General features: G+C 35.2%; 1 protein-coding gene across 1 annotated transcript in view; it reads right to left on the bottom strand.

Moving 5' to 3' along the window:
* The window catches only part of LOC127986808 (uncharacterized), a 353,087-nt gene extending 344,383 nt beyond the window's left edge, over positions 1 to 8,704 (bottom strand). Inside the window, exons 1-4 of the mRNA XM_052589043.1 lie at positions 8,619 to 8,704; positions 8,288 to 8,480; positions 6,375 to 8,199; positions 4,688 to 4,858 (exon numbers count right to left, since the gene is read on the bottom strand). Of these exons, the coding sequence (XP_052445003.1) occupies positions 4,688 to 4,858; positions 6,375 to 8,199; positions 8,288 to 8,375 (2,084 nt within the window). The 5' untranslated portion in view covers positions 8,376 to 8,480; positions 8,619 to 8,704. The remainder of the gene's footprint in view (positions 1 to 4,687; positions 4,859 to 6,374; positions 8,200 to 8,287; positions 8,481 to 8,618) is intronic.
* Between the last annotated feature and the right edge of the window lie 6,014 nt (positions 8,705 to 14,718).

Raw genomic sequence — 14,718 nt, 5'->3', positions numbered from 1 at the left:
TGAACATGCAATACATAAAAATAAAGAACAGACCTTCTCATTTTGAACAAAATTTTCTTTTTTAATCAACACTTGAATGTATGTACGTTTTGTAAAAAAGCTACATTTTGAGCAAAAAGCTGAAAACAAAAGAACAAAAACATGTTTTTATCAAAGACTGCATCTGGATCATATCAATATGATGATCAAAGCATGGACTAAGCACATTGTGTCCATCAGCACTCCAAAAGCTCTCACAGTCCTTTACCTCTTCCTGGATTGACATTTTACTCTATGGCATTAGGTCGTTTTTCTTTATATGCTGTTAACTGTTTATGATTGCATTATTTTTCATCTGCTTCGTCCCTTCATCTGCTTACACATGAGATCGCTCGTTTCTGCATCTTCATCATCTGTGCTTTTGATCAGGAAATTGTGTTCTCATTCAAGAGATGAATAATAGTGCCACCAAGCATATAACAGTGAAAACACAGAAAGTTGTATAATCTCATATTAGGCAGATGAGATGAAAGATGAGACAAATTGTCAGTGGTGGGGTAAGAGTTAACAATATTAATCACTAAAGACATCTTCTACAAGTGAAAATGGATATGCATATATATATATATATATATATATATATATGCAGAGTTGGGTAACTGACTGTAAACAAATTACTTTTCCTGGTAATGCAGTAAATTAATGCGTTACGTTTAAAATGTATGTAATTTGATTACTTATGTCAATAAAACTACGTCACTTAAGTTACAAATGCAGCATTAAAAATTATGACGTACAAATCATGTTTTTGGCTTTATTATGCATTTTAAAATGCCCCTATTGTGGATTTTTGAAAATTACCTTTCATGCAGTGTGTATCACAGCTTTAAGCGAATGAAAACTCCTGCAAAGTTTTAAATCTGAAAGTGCACCATGTATAAAGTTACTGTCTCTCAAAAGAAAGAGTCGAAGAGCCTTTTCATGTTGACGTCAACATGAAATATTAGCATATTGCCCACCCATTAGTTGGTCTTTTCACATTGGTCTGAATTAAAATCCAAGTTCATTCTTTGCCACTAGGTGCCGATTTTTGAGCAGTAAAGTAGCGGTTTCCCTGGTAACACTATACACAAAGCAGAACTGTGCTCACAAACACTGCTTTATTCGAGATTGAGGTCACTGCAAAGCAAAAGTGGGCGTTTCTGAATTTGTGGGTGTTTTCAAACTGCAGGATGTTACTCAATAATGCAATCAAAATGATGCCCTTTTTATTACTTTCGAATAAACCATAAACCAACATTTTCATGAGCAAAAGAAAAAGTTTTTTTTTTGCTTCATAGCTCAAAGCTATGTCATTATCACCACTCCTACAGCTGAGTTAGCTGACTGCTCTCGAAATACTATTGCAGTACTTTGATGCCACACGTGACAGTGCCGTGGTGTCGGTTCAAGTCGGGCAAAATTTCTAACTGGCACGCACTGCTTCAAGTCAGCCACCGATCGGTCTGCGCAGTGCTGCATGAATTCGAACACACCTCTGTACTTGGCTTTATCAGGGATTAAAGACATGATGAAATAAAAATGAGACCAATCAGACCAATCAACACAGATTAGCATTAGTTGTTTGGAAAAATGAATCAAATGAATAAATAATTTGGGAGTCATTGAGCAAGTAAGGTAAAAATAAATGCATATTATAAGACAATGAACGTATTATTTTGCCCTTACATGCATGTCAACTGGTTGTTTGGGACTCCCAAAACCAAAACATAAACCTTTCGTTACCCATAATATGGGCAATTTAAAACGAAATCACCGGAGAATGTGAGCTAAAATGAGTCCTACAACATTTAGATGCAATGAAATGTTGTATTTCAATTTGTATGAATCATATTTCAAAATGTTGCACTCAGCATATTTTAGTCTGGCATTATAGTTTGGTAAATGTTCAGCAAGTTGTGTAAATGTGAACAAGTTTATGTCACACCGTAACACTAATATAAGCAAAAATAAATGACTCATCAGAATGAGATCATCCGAGAGAAGAGGAGAATGATCACATGAGCTCTGTCGTCTTCTTCCAAATTGGCTGTTGCTCACGAAAGTCACTCTTCATTTGCATAAAGTTGAAGAATTCTCAACTTTGTCGCATTACTGGACATGCCCCATCCGGTCACCAATAGCCACTGCCCCTGTTGTTGCTGAAAATCACCAGCTCTCCATTGAAATTAATGAGATCGTGTTACTTTGGCCCAATCCCAATTCTATTTTATATCCCTCCCATTTTATATCCCTCCACCTACCCCTTCCCCTTGTCCCTTGAAACAGAGTATTGAGGGGTAGGGGAGAAAATATTCCCCTAAGGACTGGGACACCACTACTATGCCGTCAAACGTCATTATTTGTCATCTACCTCTTACAATACACACATATACTGGTGTGCTGGTGTGCATCAGAGCCTTTAATTATTGTTCTGTATTATTGAGCTGCTAACTGACACACACACACATATCGGAAACAGCGCATACACATCAAGGAGAAAATAAACTTGTCAACACTGCCCCACAACTTAACTTAAATACAGTTTAAATACTAAATCGCTACATTATATTTTTCATTGACGAGAGGATACAATCACTGTCTTTAAGTAAACTTTTACTTAAACCATCCAAGTGCACACACACAGCAGTGAACACACACATGGAGCAGTGGGCAACCATGTTGCTGCAATGCCTGGGGAGCAGTAGGGGGTTCGGTGCCTTGCTCAAGGGTCTCACCTCAGTCGTGGTATTGAAGGTGCAGAGAGTTATGGTTTTTCACTCCCCCCACCGACATTTCCTGCTGAACCTGATACTCGAGCCCACAACCTTTGGGTTAAAAGTCAGACTCTCTATCCAATAGGTCATGACTACACCCCCTTACCCCCTCAAAAAAGGAAACTGCACCTTAGTTGTTTTGTGCTTTAGATCGGCCATTGGCCAATGTCGGGCCAACAGAGAGTGACGGTCGGGTTAGTTAGTTTGGTGTGTTCCACTCGTTGTCTCTTTGGGCTCACGATGGCAGCACGTTTGCCCAATTCAAAATGTTGAATCGGCCTCTGGGCCGTCAGGACCAATGGCGAAAATGAGAGCTCTGATTGGATGTTCTGCTCACCATCAGCCTGCACTCTCTTAAGCAGCACACACTGCACTCAGAAGACGGTCTCGAACTGAATGCAACGCTGGTCTAATCCCTCTCTCATTTCTCCACAGAAAGCAGTGTGTGACCGACAGCCCGACCACTTTGGAGCATGTCAAGACACCCACTTTCACTTTGGTTGGCACCGAAGAGCACAGAGAACGCACGGAAAGCACCAGCCACCAGGAAGCGGCTCACCTCACTTCACCAGGCACCCTACACTATTAAATAAATCCACCCTCCGGGGCATTTAATTCATGAACCCTTGTTGAGCGATTCTTTACCCTGTGACACTATATATATATATATATATATATATATATATATATATATATATTAGGGCTGTCAAAAATAGTGCGTTAACGACGTTAATTAGTTGTTTGTTGTTAATTACGTCAAATTTTTTTACGCATTTCACGCATGCGCAGTGTGACAAATTATCTAGGTCAGGAAAGTCTCGTCGATCTCTGAGTTCTCAAGATAGTAAAAAACAGCGGCGAACGCCGCGACGAAAACACAGAAGAAGCTTAAGGTTTTACCCCAGTTACTCTCAAATACATTCATGCCAAGCTCGATAAACAGAGACGACTTTGGTAGTTGATACGCTGGAGCTTCTTCCTGTTATAGCGTCCTGTGTTTCACAATGCCCATGCGCAGAATGCATACATGCAATGCAGCGAAAATTACAGCTGTTTGAAAAAGCATTTGCATTTTTACTTGGTTTTACTGGCACTTGAAGCCTTCAGAACGTGAAAATATCGATCCTAAAGAATTGTGGCAGGGCAAATGAACATCTCCTAAAAACAAGAGTGCCCAGAGTGCAGAGGGCGCATGTTTGTGTTTCTGAGTTCATTCTTTCGAGTTTCTCTATGCATAATTTCATAGATATGTGGCTATATTTAACCACTGGTTCACCTAAAACTCTTACACTATCTGTAGTTAAATGGCATGGTTTGATATAGTGGTCAGGTAAATTTGATTAAGTAAATGTTAAACTTTTGAAATTCAGAAAAAAAAGAACCACATATTGATGAATCAATACATGAAAATTATGTATCTGTGTCCTGTTATGTATCTATTGGTACGCATTTCAGAAAAGAAAAATGGTTAGGATTCAGGTGTATTTGCAAATAGTGATTAATCATGATTAATCCACTGAAAATTCTGATTAATTTGATTAAAAATTTGAATCATTTGACAGCCCTAATATATATATATGTGTGTGTGTGTGTGTGTGTGTGTGTGTGTGTGTGTGATTTAGATGGTAGCAATGCTAAATATTACCTAGTTGTTTTTAGTATATATTACGAAATTTTACATTTGGTACACCTTGATAATTAAAGTTAGACATTATTAGTCAAACAAAAGATTTATATTAATAATTTTGCATAATGCCCATATTGTTTTTTTTTTTAACAAAGGATATAGTAAACTGTGAAATTCATAATTTGTCTATTAAAATATGCAAAACAAAATCATAATTTTTAGGTTTGGTTGAGATCAGTTTTTTGTTGGTCATCACACAACTTACCTAAGTATCTCCAGTTCACACTTTAAATTTTCTAGTCCAGTGCAGAGCAGCTTCACTCCTGGATCCTGCAGATTATTATTGTTCATGTTCAGCTCTTTCAGATTGGTATCTGAACCAAGAACTGTAGCCAGAGCTGAACAGCTTCTGTCTGTTAAGTCACAATCATTCAGGCTACAAGGTAAACAAGTCACATTAGATTGATACAGTATAGTATACATACAGTATAATACAGTAAAATGCATGAACTAAATACAAATATTAAATGTATTTTTAGGGTGTGATGAGATCTCATGGCACGAGATCTCGCGAGATCTTACTGGTCTCGCCAGAACGTGATGATATCCAAAATCCATGGAATTTGTAAAATTTTGAATTAACCAAAATTAGGTCATTACACTCAAATCAAATCATGATATGGACTTGTATCTGAAAAAATATAATGCCGCAAAAGTCGTTTCAAACATGAATCCTGCATGTTCTGCCTGTCTCTGTTAATGAATTGCACAGACGTGCAGTTTACACACACACACACACACTAAAGCGCATGACGCTCACAGTGATTTCTGCTCTGAGAGTCACTTCATGAGCATTTTACCATTTGATTTGAGTAAAACTAGCGTCATATCAAATACACAGAACTGTAAAGGTATTCTCATCAATCCGTCAAAATAAAAGTCTTTGGTTTAAAATAACGACAATGTGCCTATTAGTATTTTTTTAGTAGAATATACATAGCCTCCTCCTACTACTACTAAAATGAAACAAACCTTTTTTTTAAGTAATAATCACACGACTTTTCTTCCATGTTTTAATTGTGATAGTAAATCCCCTGTTTGCCAAAAAATAAAATTTGCTAAATTTTCAATAATTAAATGATAAATTATCAAAATAATGTTTTATGCCTTCATTTGATAACCAGAAATATGTAAATACACAACACAGAATTTACGAGGGGGAAAAAATTATAAGGCTACTTTAAGAAAAAACTGTATGCATTCAAATAGTTAGACATGCTAAAACACATAATTTGGTAACAATAAAAAATCTAAATAATATGGTAAGAAAAAAATAAAACATTTCATAGGGTCCTAAACATGCATTTTTTTGCATTGTGTTTTTCAGATGAATAAAAGACTATTTTCCCCTATACATTTCATCATTAAGGATTTCTTTAAAAAAAAAGTCTAAAAATATCGTCTTGTCTCGCTCTCGTGAGCCCAGTCTCGTGTCTCATCTCGTCAGTTGGTATAAGTGTCTCGTCACACCCCTATGTATTATCCATCTTTTACTCTTACATGATCATTAACAATCAACAATCATTATTGTAAGATTGGTAGGCTAGACTGACATTGCAGATACAAAATGAGTAGTGTTTTTGATTATGTGACAAATTTGCTACATAAACCAAACAAGAATACCATTTTAAGATTTATAACTTTACTGACAATGAGTTTTATATTTGAAAGCACTCCATTGTTTTTTGAGGTGGAGAATATGGAGGTTAATTATTAGAACACTGAGAAAGTATAATTCAAACAAAAGAAGACTTAAATTAGGAAGTTGAGGTAAACAATAATTTCATATTGGAGTGAAAATAACAATGGAACAATGTTTTTATAATAAATATTATGTTCTTCTGGTACTAACAAAAAACTGCTAAATAACCAAATTGTATTAAATGACTTACAGAGCTATTTTGGAGTTTTTGATGACTGCTGATAATCTAATAAGACACTCATCTGATTTCTTGAATTTCTGAAGCTCAAACTCCTCTTGCTCTTCCTTTGATGTCAACAGCACAAAGGCCAAAGCAGACCACTGACCAGGAGAAAGTTCAGCAGGTGAGAGACTTCCTTTGCTAAGGTGGGTCTGAATTTCTTTCACCAGAGTTTGATCATTCAGTTCATTCAGACAGTAGAACAGATTGATGGATCTCTCAGGAGACAGATTAGCTTCAAATTTCTGCTTGATGTACTGAACAATTTCATTTTTGCTTTGGTCATTTTCATCTTGCTGTGTCAACAGACCTTGTAACAGCAGCCGGTTGGACTGGATTGACAGGCCAAGAAGAAAACGAAGGAAAAGGTCCAGATGTCCATTGTCACTCTCAAGCGCTTTGTCTACTACAGTCTTGAGCAAATCAGTCAAGGTTTTCTTTTTGCTGTCTTGTTTTGTAGACTCATGACCAAACACACTTTTCTTGTTGATGTCTAGAAACAGATGTGCATAAAGGGCTGCAATAAACTCTTGAATGCTCAAGTGAACAAAGCAGTATATGGTACCAAGAATGATCCCTGTTTCCTCCTTAAAGATCTGGGTACACATGCCTGAATACACTGATGCTTTATAGACGTCAATACCACAGGCTTCCAGGTCTGATTCATAGAAGATCACATTGTTTCTTTCCAGTTGTTGAAATGCCAGTTTTCCCAGTGAAAGGATGGCATCTTTATCCCAGGAAACATCTGGTGTGTAATCTCCATCATATTTTCGTCTGCTCTGCTGGATCTGAAAGCGGAGAAAGTGTGTGTACATTTGTGTCAGAGTCTTAGGAGTCTCTACAGTGTTTGATTCCTGCAGTGTTTTGGATGCGTCATCAGCCTGATTGTTCTTCAGATCATTATTTGTTTTCATTTCCAAAATGTTTTGGAGAACAGTGGCTGAAATCCAGCAGAAGACTGGGATGTGGCACATGATAAAGAGACTCTTTGATTTTTTAACATGATCAATGATTTCTTTGGCCTGATTCTCATTTTTGAATCTTTTTCTGAAGTACTCCTCCTTTTGTGCATCATTGAATCCTCGTATCTCTGTCACCCGGTCGATACAGTCAGGAGGAATCTTACTGGCAGCTGCTGGTCTGGTGGTGATCCAGATGAGAGCAGAAGGAAGCAGATTTCCCTTGATGAGATTCGTCAGAAGAACATCCAGCGATGCTGGAGACAATACATCACACAATGTCTCATTATCCTTAAAGTTTAGAGGAAGACGAAACTCATCCAATCCATCAAGGATGAACAGGACTTTGTACATATTCCTCTTTGCAAGATTCAGTCCTTTTGTCTCTGGGAAAAACTGAGCAATAAGGTCCATCAAACTTTGTTTTTCTTTATCCTGTAAGTTCATCTCTCTGAATGGAAGAGGAAATATGAAGCTGATATCTTGATTTTCTTTTCCTTCAGCCCAATCCAGAACAAACTTTTGCACAGAGACTGATTTTCCGATTCCAGCAACTCCTTTTGTTAGTACAGTTTTGATCTTCTTGTCTTTTCCAGGTTTAAATAAATGAGTGCATTCAACCTGTATTTCCTGTGATTCAGAACGTCTGGAAGTAACTTCAATCTGTCTTACCTCATGTTCAGTATTGACCTGTTCACTACAACCCTGAGTGATATAGAGGTCTGTGTAGATGTTATTCAGAAGTGTAGCGTCACCTTGCTTTGCAATTCCTTCAAACACACGTTGATACTTTTTCTTTAGGTTTGATTTGAGATGCATGAAGACCAGCTTATCTGAACACAGGAACAAAAATATATTTTCATTACAATCTTCTACATTTACAAGTGATAATCTGACAGTCTATGTTCATAAAACTCTTACCTTCCAGAGTATCAGCAGCTTCATCTTCCTTCATCTCTCTCAGGAAGTGGAGTGTGAGATCAAGAGCTGATTCTTTGATACTGCACATGTCATCTTTATCTCTCACAAAGTATTGTGTGTTTTCCTTTTTTAATATTTTCTTAAACTTTTCCAGCTCGTACTTCAAAAATGTTATTATTTTGTCCTCGAGATCCTAAAAAGAAGCAAGAAAAAAGGTGTAGAACAAAAAATAACCAAAATGTATGTTCACATGTAAAAAAATATTTAAATATAAATAATTTACATATAGAACAAAAGTCCAAATGTCATCTAGAAGAAATTTAATTCCTACCTGGAATATGCTGTGGAGATTTTCTCTGAACTTCTTGTGGAAGTGGCCATTCTGAACCTTTGTGCCTGATTTCTCATGTTGAACCCTGTCAGGAAAATAAGGCTGGGCACTGATCAGGTTAAACAAAGTAAAGAATAATCAGAATTACCAATGGGGTTTTATTTCTAGAAGTAATTAAGGATTTTTTTTAACTAAACATTAAAGGCACACTTTCATTTTCAATCTTTCTGCTGATTGTGGATAAATATAAATTAAAAATAAAAGTTCTTACTGCAAAGTACATAATTTTGCTTTTGACAAAATGATTCATACTTTCATATATATTATACCACAAATGCATGTATGTGCACAGTAAGTGCATTGTATTAAATAATTAATTTAAATGTAAGTACCTAGTAGTTAAAGACACTTAAAGAAATATAAAGTGTAGGTCTACTTTTCTGATCCAGGTAGGCTACATGTTAATAGTGTATAGGCATAATCATTGTAGGATTGTTATATAGTATTTTCTAGCTAACTGAAGGGTCTTGCTTTGTTTTTAAACCTTTTTTGTGATGTTTTATTCTGCAATATTTCTCACATATTTGCATATTTACAAAGGCCATAATTAGCATGGAATCGTGCATGAGTCCAACACAGATTTTGCTTTGTAAGTATATTTCATTGATTTACCTGACTGAAATGTCATGGGCTAATGTAATAGTAACATGGACCTTAATGTTATGTTATGTAAAGCCTGTAAACATCTTTCACACACTTTTTGCTATCTCTAGTGAAACCCAAAGTGTCCATGCACACACTCGCTAGATTGGAAATCCAGCATGGCCACCATATACAACAAGCCAATTGTTAAATTGGAACGAAGCTCCAGGCCAAGTTCACTAGAGTCAAGCCGCTTGCCAGATATTTCGTATTGTCTTTTATTGTTGTATTTAGTCATGTTCTCTCATATACACAAGAGTAGAGAAATTAGCCAATGTAGTGCTATAATGCAAACACATTAAATACCTTTTGTTTGGTGATGTTTTTTTCTCACTGAATTTCGGTGGTTCTTCTTTTGAACATTCACTCTTCGCAGACACAGAGCTGAACACATGTGAGCCTGATCTTACACTAATGACACAAAGAACAGAGAGATGACTCATGTCTGATGGCTGCACACATTCTCGCTCTCTCTCCCTCCACAGAAATATTTTTTACTAAGGAAAATGGAGAGCTGCAGTTTCCCCGAAACAAATCTGTTACTTCAATTAAATTACATGTTTATCCAGTTTCTAACATCTGTTAATCAATGTCTAATTTAAAAACATAGATTATGTTCAACTCATTACTTCGGAAAAATTTGCTTCTGTATACAGATACCCACTGCTAAGGTCTAGTTTGAACATGTCAATAAATTAACTTTCCTCAATACTTTGTTTGACTGCATCTGCCTTCTTTTTCACTACACAAAATATTTGGTGCTGAAAAAAAAAAAAAAGGTTAAATAATTTCTGGTAGAAATCTTGCCCCCAAAACATGGTTTTCTCCAGCACATTTTGAGATTATCCAAAAAGCATCTTGAGCTTCAGTGGAACACAAAAATCTGATTTACTGTACAAATAGTCACATGATCAGAGTTGATCATATTTGATTAAGTACTTAGAAATAGTGGATTTTTTGTTTTCTTAATCTTTAAAAAATGTTTTATTTTTTTATGAAATGTTCTGGGTTTTGAAACCCAGATTTCTGCTGTTGACTCAACAGGATATTCTGTCTGAATTGCTAGAATGAAATATAGCTTTGCTTTACCTTTGACAACTATTCATGCTGGAGAAACATACAAAATACCTTTTGGTAGGTGATGGTGTTTTCTCAATGAAGTCTGGTGTTGTTTTATTTAGTCACATTCTATCACATGCACCACAGTTGAGAAATTGGCTAATGAAATGGTAAAATGAAAAACACATAAAATACCTTTTGGTCTGCAATGTTTTCTCACTAAAGTTTGGTGGTAGATCATGTGAACAGTCACTCTTCACAGACACAGAGCTGGACACATGTGAGCCTGATCTTACACTAATAACACAAAGAACAGAAAGAAAAATGCTTTACTACAGAAGGTTGTCATTTCTGATATCTGCACATGCTCTCGCTATCTTGTCCTCCACAGAAATGCATGTTTGCAACCGCAGTTAATTTTGTGAATTCAGAATCATTTTGTCTATAAACCCGCAGTGCACTGTCATAGACATTCAGAGTGCTGTTTTGGTCGGTTAACCTCTTGAGCTTTAGAGGAAGAAACATCTGATCTATAATTAGTCTCATACTAATTGCCAACCATATTTGATTGACCTAGAAATAGTGCAGAATTTCTTCTTCATTTTTGATCATAACATTTGTTTAAAAAATAATTCCCAACCAAACAAAAGTTATCCTAAGACAATAACACATTTTGGTTTAGGTTTTAGGACAACTTTGATTAAAGGTTTTTGTAATAGATTATTCTGAGTGAGATTTACATAAACCACGCCCCTACTGAATGTACGTGTATGACCTATTATTGAAACGTGAGTTCTCAGAAAAACAAGTATGCTTGCAGAGTATGTGTCTGTCATTCATCTCTCCTAAACCACCCCTTAGCAAAATATATTACAGTTTTGATCCACTTCAAATGTTGACTACTGTATATTGGATGCATATTTTGTTGTCTGATGTCTTTCCATGTTGAATGCATGCCCCTTAGTGGCTTTCTTTGTAACTGAATTACTGAAAAGATACTCCAGTCTATTAAAGAGTTCAGTAAAGAGAGAAGCAGATTACATGACATGTCTTTCTGTAATGTTTTTTTTTTTTATTTAATACATTTTTCTTACATATACCACAGTGCAGAAATTAGCTAAATAGTGTTGTAAATGTAAAACAAATAAAGTACCTTTTAACAGATGATGTTTGTTTCTCAGTGATTTCCGGTGGCACATCTTCTTTTGAACGGTCACTCTTCGCAGACACAGAGCTGGACACACGTGAGCCTGATCTTACACTAATGACACAAAGAACATAGAGATGTTCACCAGTCTCATATGGAGACATTTGATGTTGCAAATGGGAATTAAATGCATTTGACCTAACCATAGGGAGAGAAATAAAAATAAAAAATATGTAATGTTTTGGAAACATTCCATTGATTCAATGCAAATCAAAAATAACAATTTTGTCACTCCACAGAAATTCAGTGGGATGGCATCAAGATATTTGTTCTAAAACTAAAATGTCTTTGGAGTCTTCAATTTTGATGTTTATGTTACATGCCTGCGTCTATCTCTCTCTTTCCACCGCTCTCTGTAATTTTTCTTAGGCTCACCCTTTCTGATTTCTAGTTGGTTTGGATGCTGCCATTAAACCTCATGATGTCAACTTCTCCACATGCCAATCAAGTTTCCCAGCAGCTTATAAAAGCATGTTGAAATGAAAGAGAGAGGATTCTTGCTCCCCTGCTTGTTTGCCTTATGTTGTGTTTTTTTTTTTTTTTTTTTTTTTTTATTGCTCTTTGAGCTAGTATCGTTTGTTTGGTTACATTTTTAATCCCTACCACTTTTAGTTTACCATCTCACTTGTTATTATTTAGCTATGCTTTCCCTTTCGTTTTTTTCCCCTTCCTTTTTGTCATTTTGGTGGCATTTTCCCTGTCCAAGGTAATAAGCCAATTGACTTACATAATGCAATATATAGGTTACTCGAAAGTGAATGCCAGCCTTTGTCAGTTTTGTTTGCTAGTTGTTTAGGGAAGGGAAGTTTAGGGTTCTTTGTGCTAAAGAATTGCTTCATTTTTATTTTTATTCGTCTGTTAATTTGGTTAGAAGCTGAATTATGAGTTAGATCCGATTTTCTGTTTTGTTCATTTCTTTGGCGTCACTTGCATCCCTTTCTTCTTGTGTTTAAAATATAGTTTATTGATTAAAATTGTAATATATATGTTTACATTCTGTTCATTTTTCATTGTTAACACTTTTGGTAATATACCCTTACTTTCACTTATGTATAATGAAACAGTTTTTTTTTTTTGGCATTACTTTGTTTTCTTGCCACCAACATTACTCCAAATTTTAGCATCAACCTTGGTCCGTTTGACTACACCAGTTGCACTGCTCAAAGGATGGCCCAGCTCTAGATGCACCAATCTGATCGCTTGTTATTGTTTTTGTTCTGCCACAGTATAAACTGCCTTTCTATCATGAAAAAAAAAAAAAACCTTATGTCATGCATTCTTTAACTGGACTCTAAACAAGTGATTTTCCTACCAACCATATTTATAAGTGTTTGTCTTAATAGAAATAAACTAAACTCAAATTCAAGTATCCCCCCTCTTATTGACATCTTCATATTTTGATGAGATTAAGCCTTCAAAAAAAAAAAAAAAAATATATATATATATATATATATATATATATATATATATATATATATATATATATACCAACTATATAATAATATATATTATTATTAATAATAATAATAATAATATATTAATATTACATATAATATAAGCATTATTATTAATAATAATATTATTTATCTATTTCCAGACATATTAGAAGAAATGCATGATAGTTAGCTTTTAACTCTAGGATTGGCTATAAAGTCTTACCTCTGTTTCTCCAAGAGACTCATCTTAGATGGAGAGTCTGTTTCCTTCAGATCACTTCAGAACATCCAATCACTCCTGACAACGCTGGCCTCTATATGTTTATTACTATGCAGAAATGAAACAGTGTTAAAATACAAAAAGGGAAGAAAAGAAACACTTCACATATATAGTTTTCTAATAGACATTAATTTATTCAGTTTTTATGAAACTCTTGTTTGTTCCCAGGCAAGCGGAGAGACATATAATTCCTCCAGCATGTCCTTGGTCTTCCCAGGGGCCCCCCATCTGATTCAACTCACCAATAGATGGTGACCAGCTGACAGTTCCTTTCCCCTTTGACCATTATTTCACAATTTACTTAACTTCAAATTATCTCACAATATTTTTTTTTTTTTCAGTAATTATGATGTAAGTACTCCATATATTATTTAACAAAAATATGCTATTTAGTCATACAACATCTTATTCATTGCAATTTTCCTTTAACAGCCCAAAAATACAGTAACAGAACCTTAAGAAATGTATTACAAACAAACATATTCGCTTGGGTTTATTGACTTCTTTAAACGAAGGACTTTGGTAAAGTTGGTTTTATATTACCACATTCAAACCAGTTCGGTAAAACTGGCAAGATATTCACAGATTCGACTTTTCCGGATCAATAACTCGCGAGCAAAACGTTTTTGGTACACGAATTATGCCTCTTTTTACCCGTAGTGATGTAGTAAACGAGCTACAAGCGAGTTTGCCTGAAAACAAGCTTTCCTCCGCTCTGTACAAAATACGTTGATCTCAATGCGCTGGCGTCTGAGAGACAAGTCCTAAGGGACCGTCTGCAAAGTGCGAAACGCGAAAAAGGTTACTAATAAAATACTCAATAACTTCACAGTAACACACTGTAGTGTCACCAAATTCAGTTCACACATCACTGCTCTCGTGCTGCTTATACTACAATGTTGGTTTTAAAAATAGTTGCTTTTGCACAATTTTTTTTATTTTTTTTATTATGAAAACATTAATAACGTTACTGTAACACACTGTACTTTCACCAAATTCAGTTCACACATCACTGCTCTCCTACTGGTTATACTACAACACTTATATTGAAAATAGTTGCTTTTGCACAATTTTTATGATTTTTTTGTTATGAAAAACAGTTAATAACTTTACTGTAACACACTGTACTTTCACCAAATTCAGTTCACACATCACTGCTCTCCTGCTGGTTATTCTACAACAATCATTTTGAAATTAAATGATGTTGCACATTTTGTATTATGAAAAATAGTTAATAACTTCACCGTTATAGAACATAATAGTTAATAACTTTAATTTAACACACTGTACTTTCACCAAATTCAGTTCAAACATCACTGCTCTCCTGCTGGTTATAGTACAACCTTAATTTTGAAAGTAACTGCTTTGGCACATTTGTTTTGAATTTTTATTATGAAAAATAGTTAATGAATTCAC

The sequence above is a fragment of the Carassius gibelio genome, chromosome B22 (assembly GCF_023724105.1).
Source record: "Carassius gibelio isolate Cgi1373 ecotype wild population from Czech Republic chromosome B22, carGib1.2-hapl.c, whole genome shotgun sequence".
In the NCBI taxonomy this organism is placed as follows: domain Eukaryota; kingdom Metazoa; phylum Chordata; class Actinopteri; order Cypriniformes; family Cyprinidae; genus Carassius; species Carassius gibelio.
Note: the sequence above shows the minus strand (reverse complement) of the source record. Positions and strands in the feature narration are given on the sequence as shown.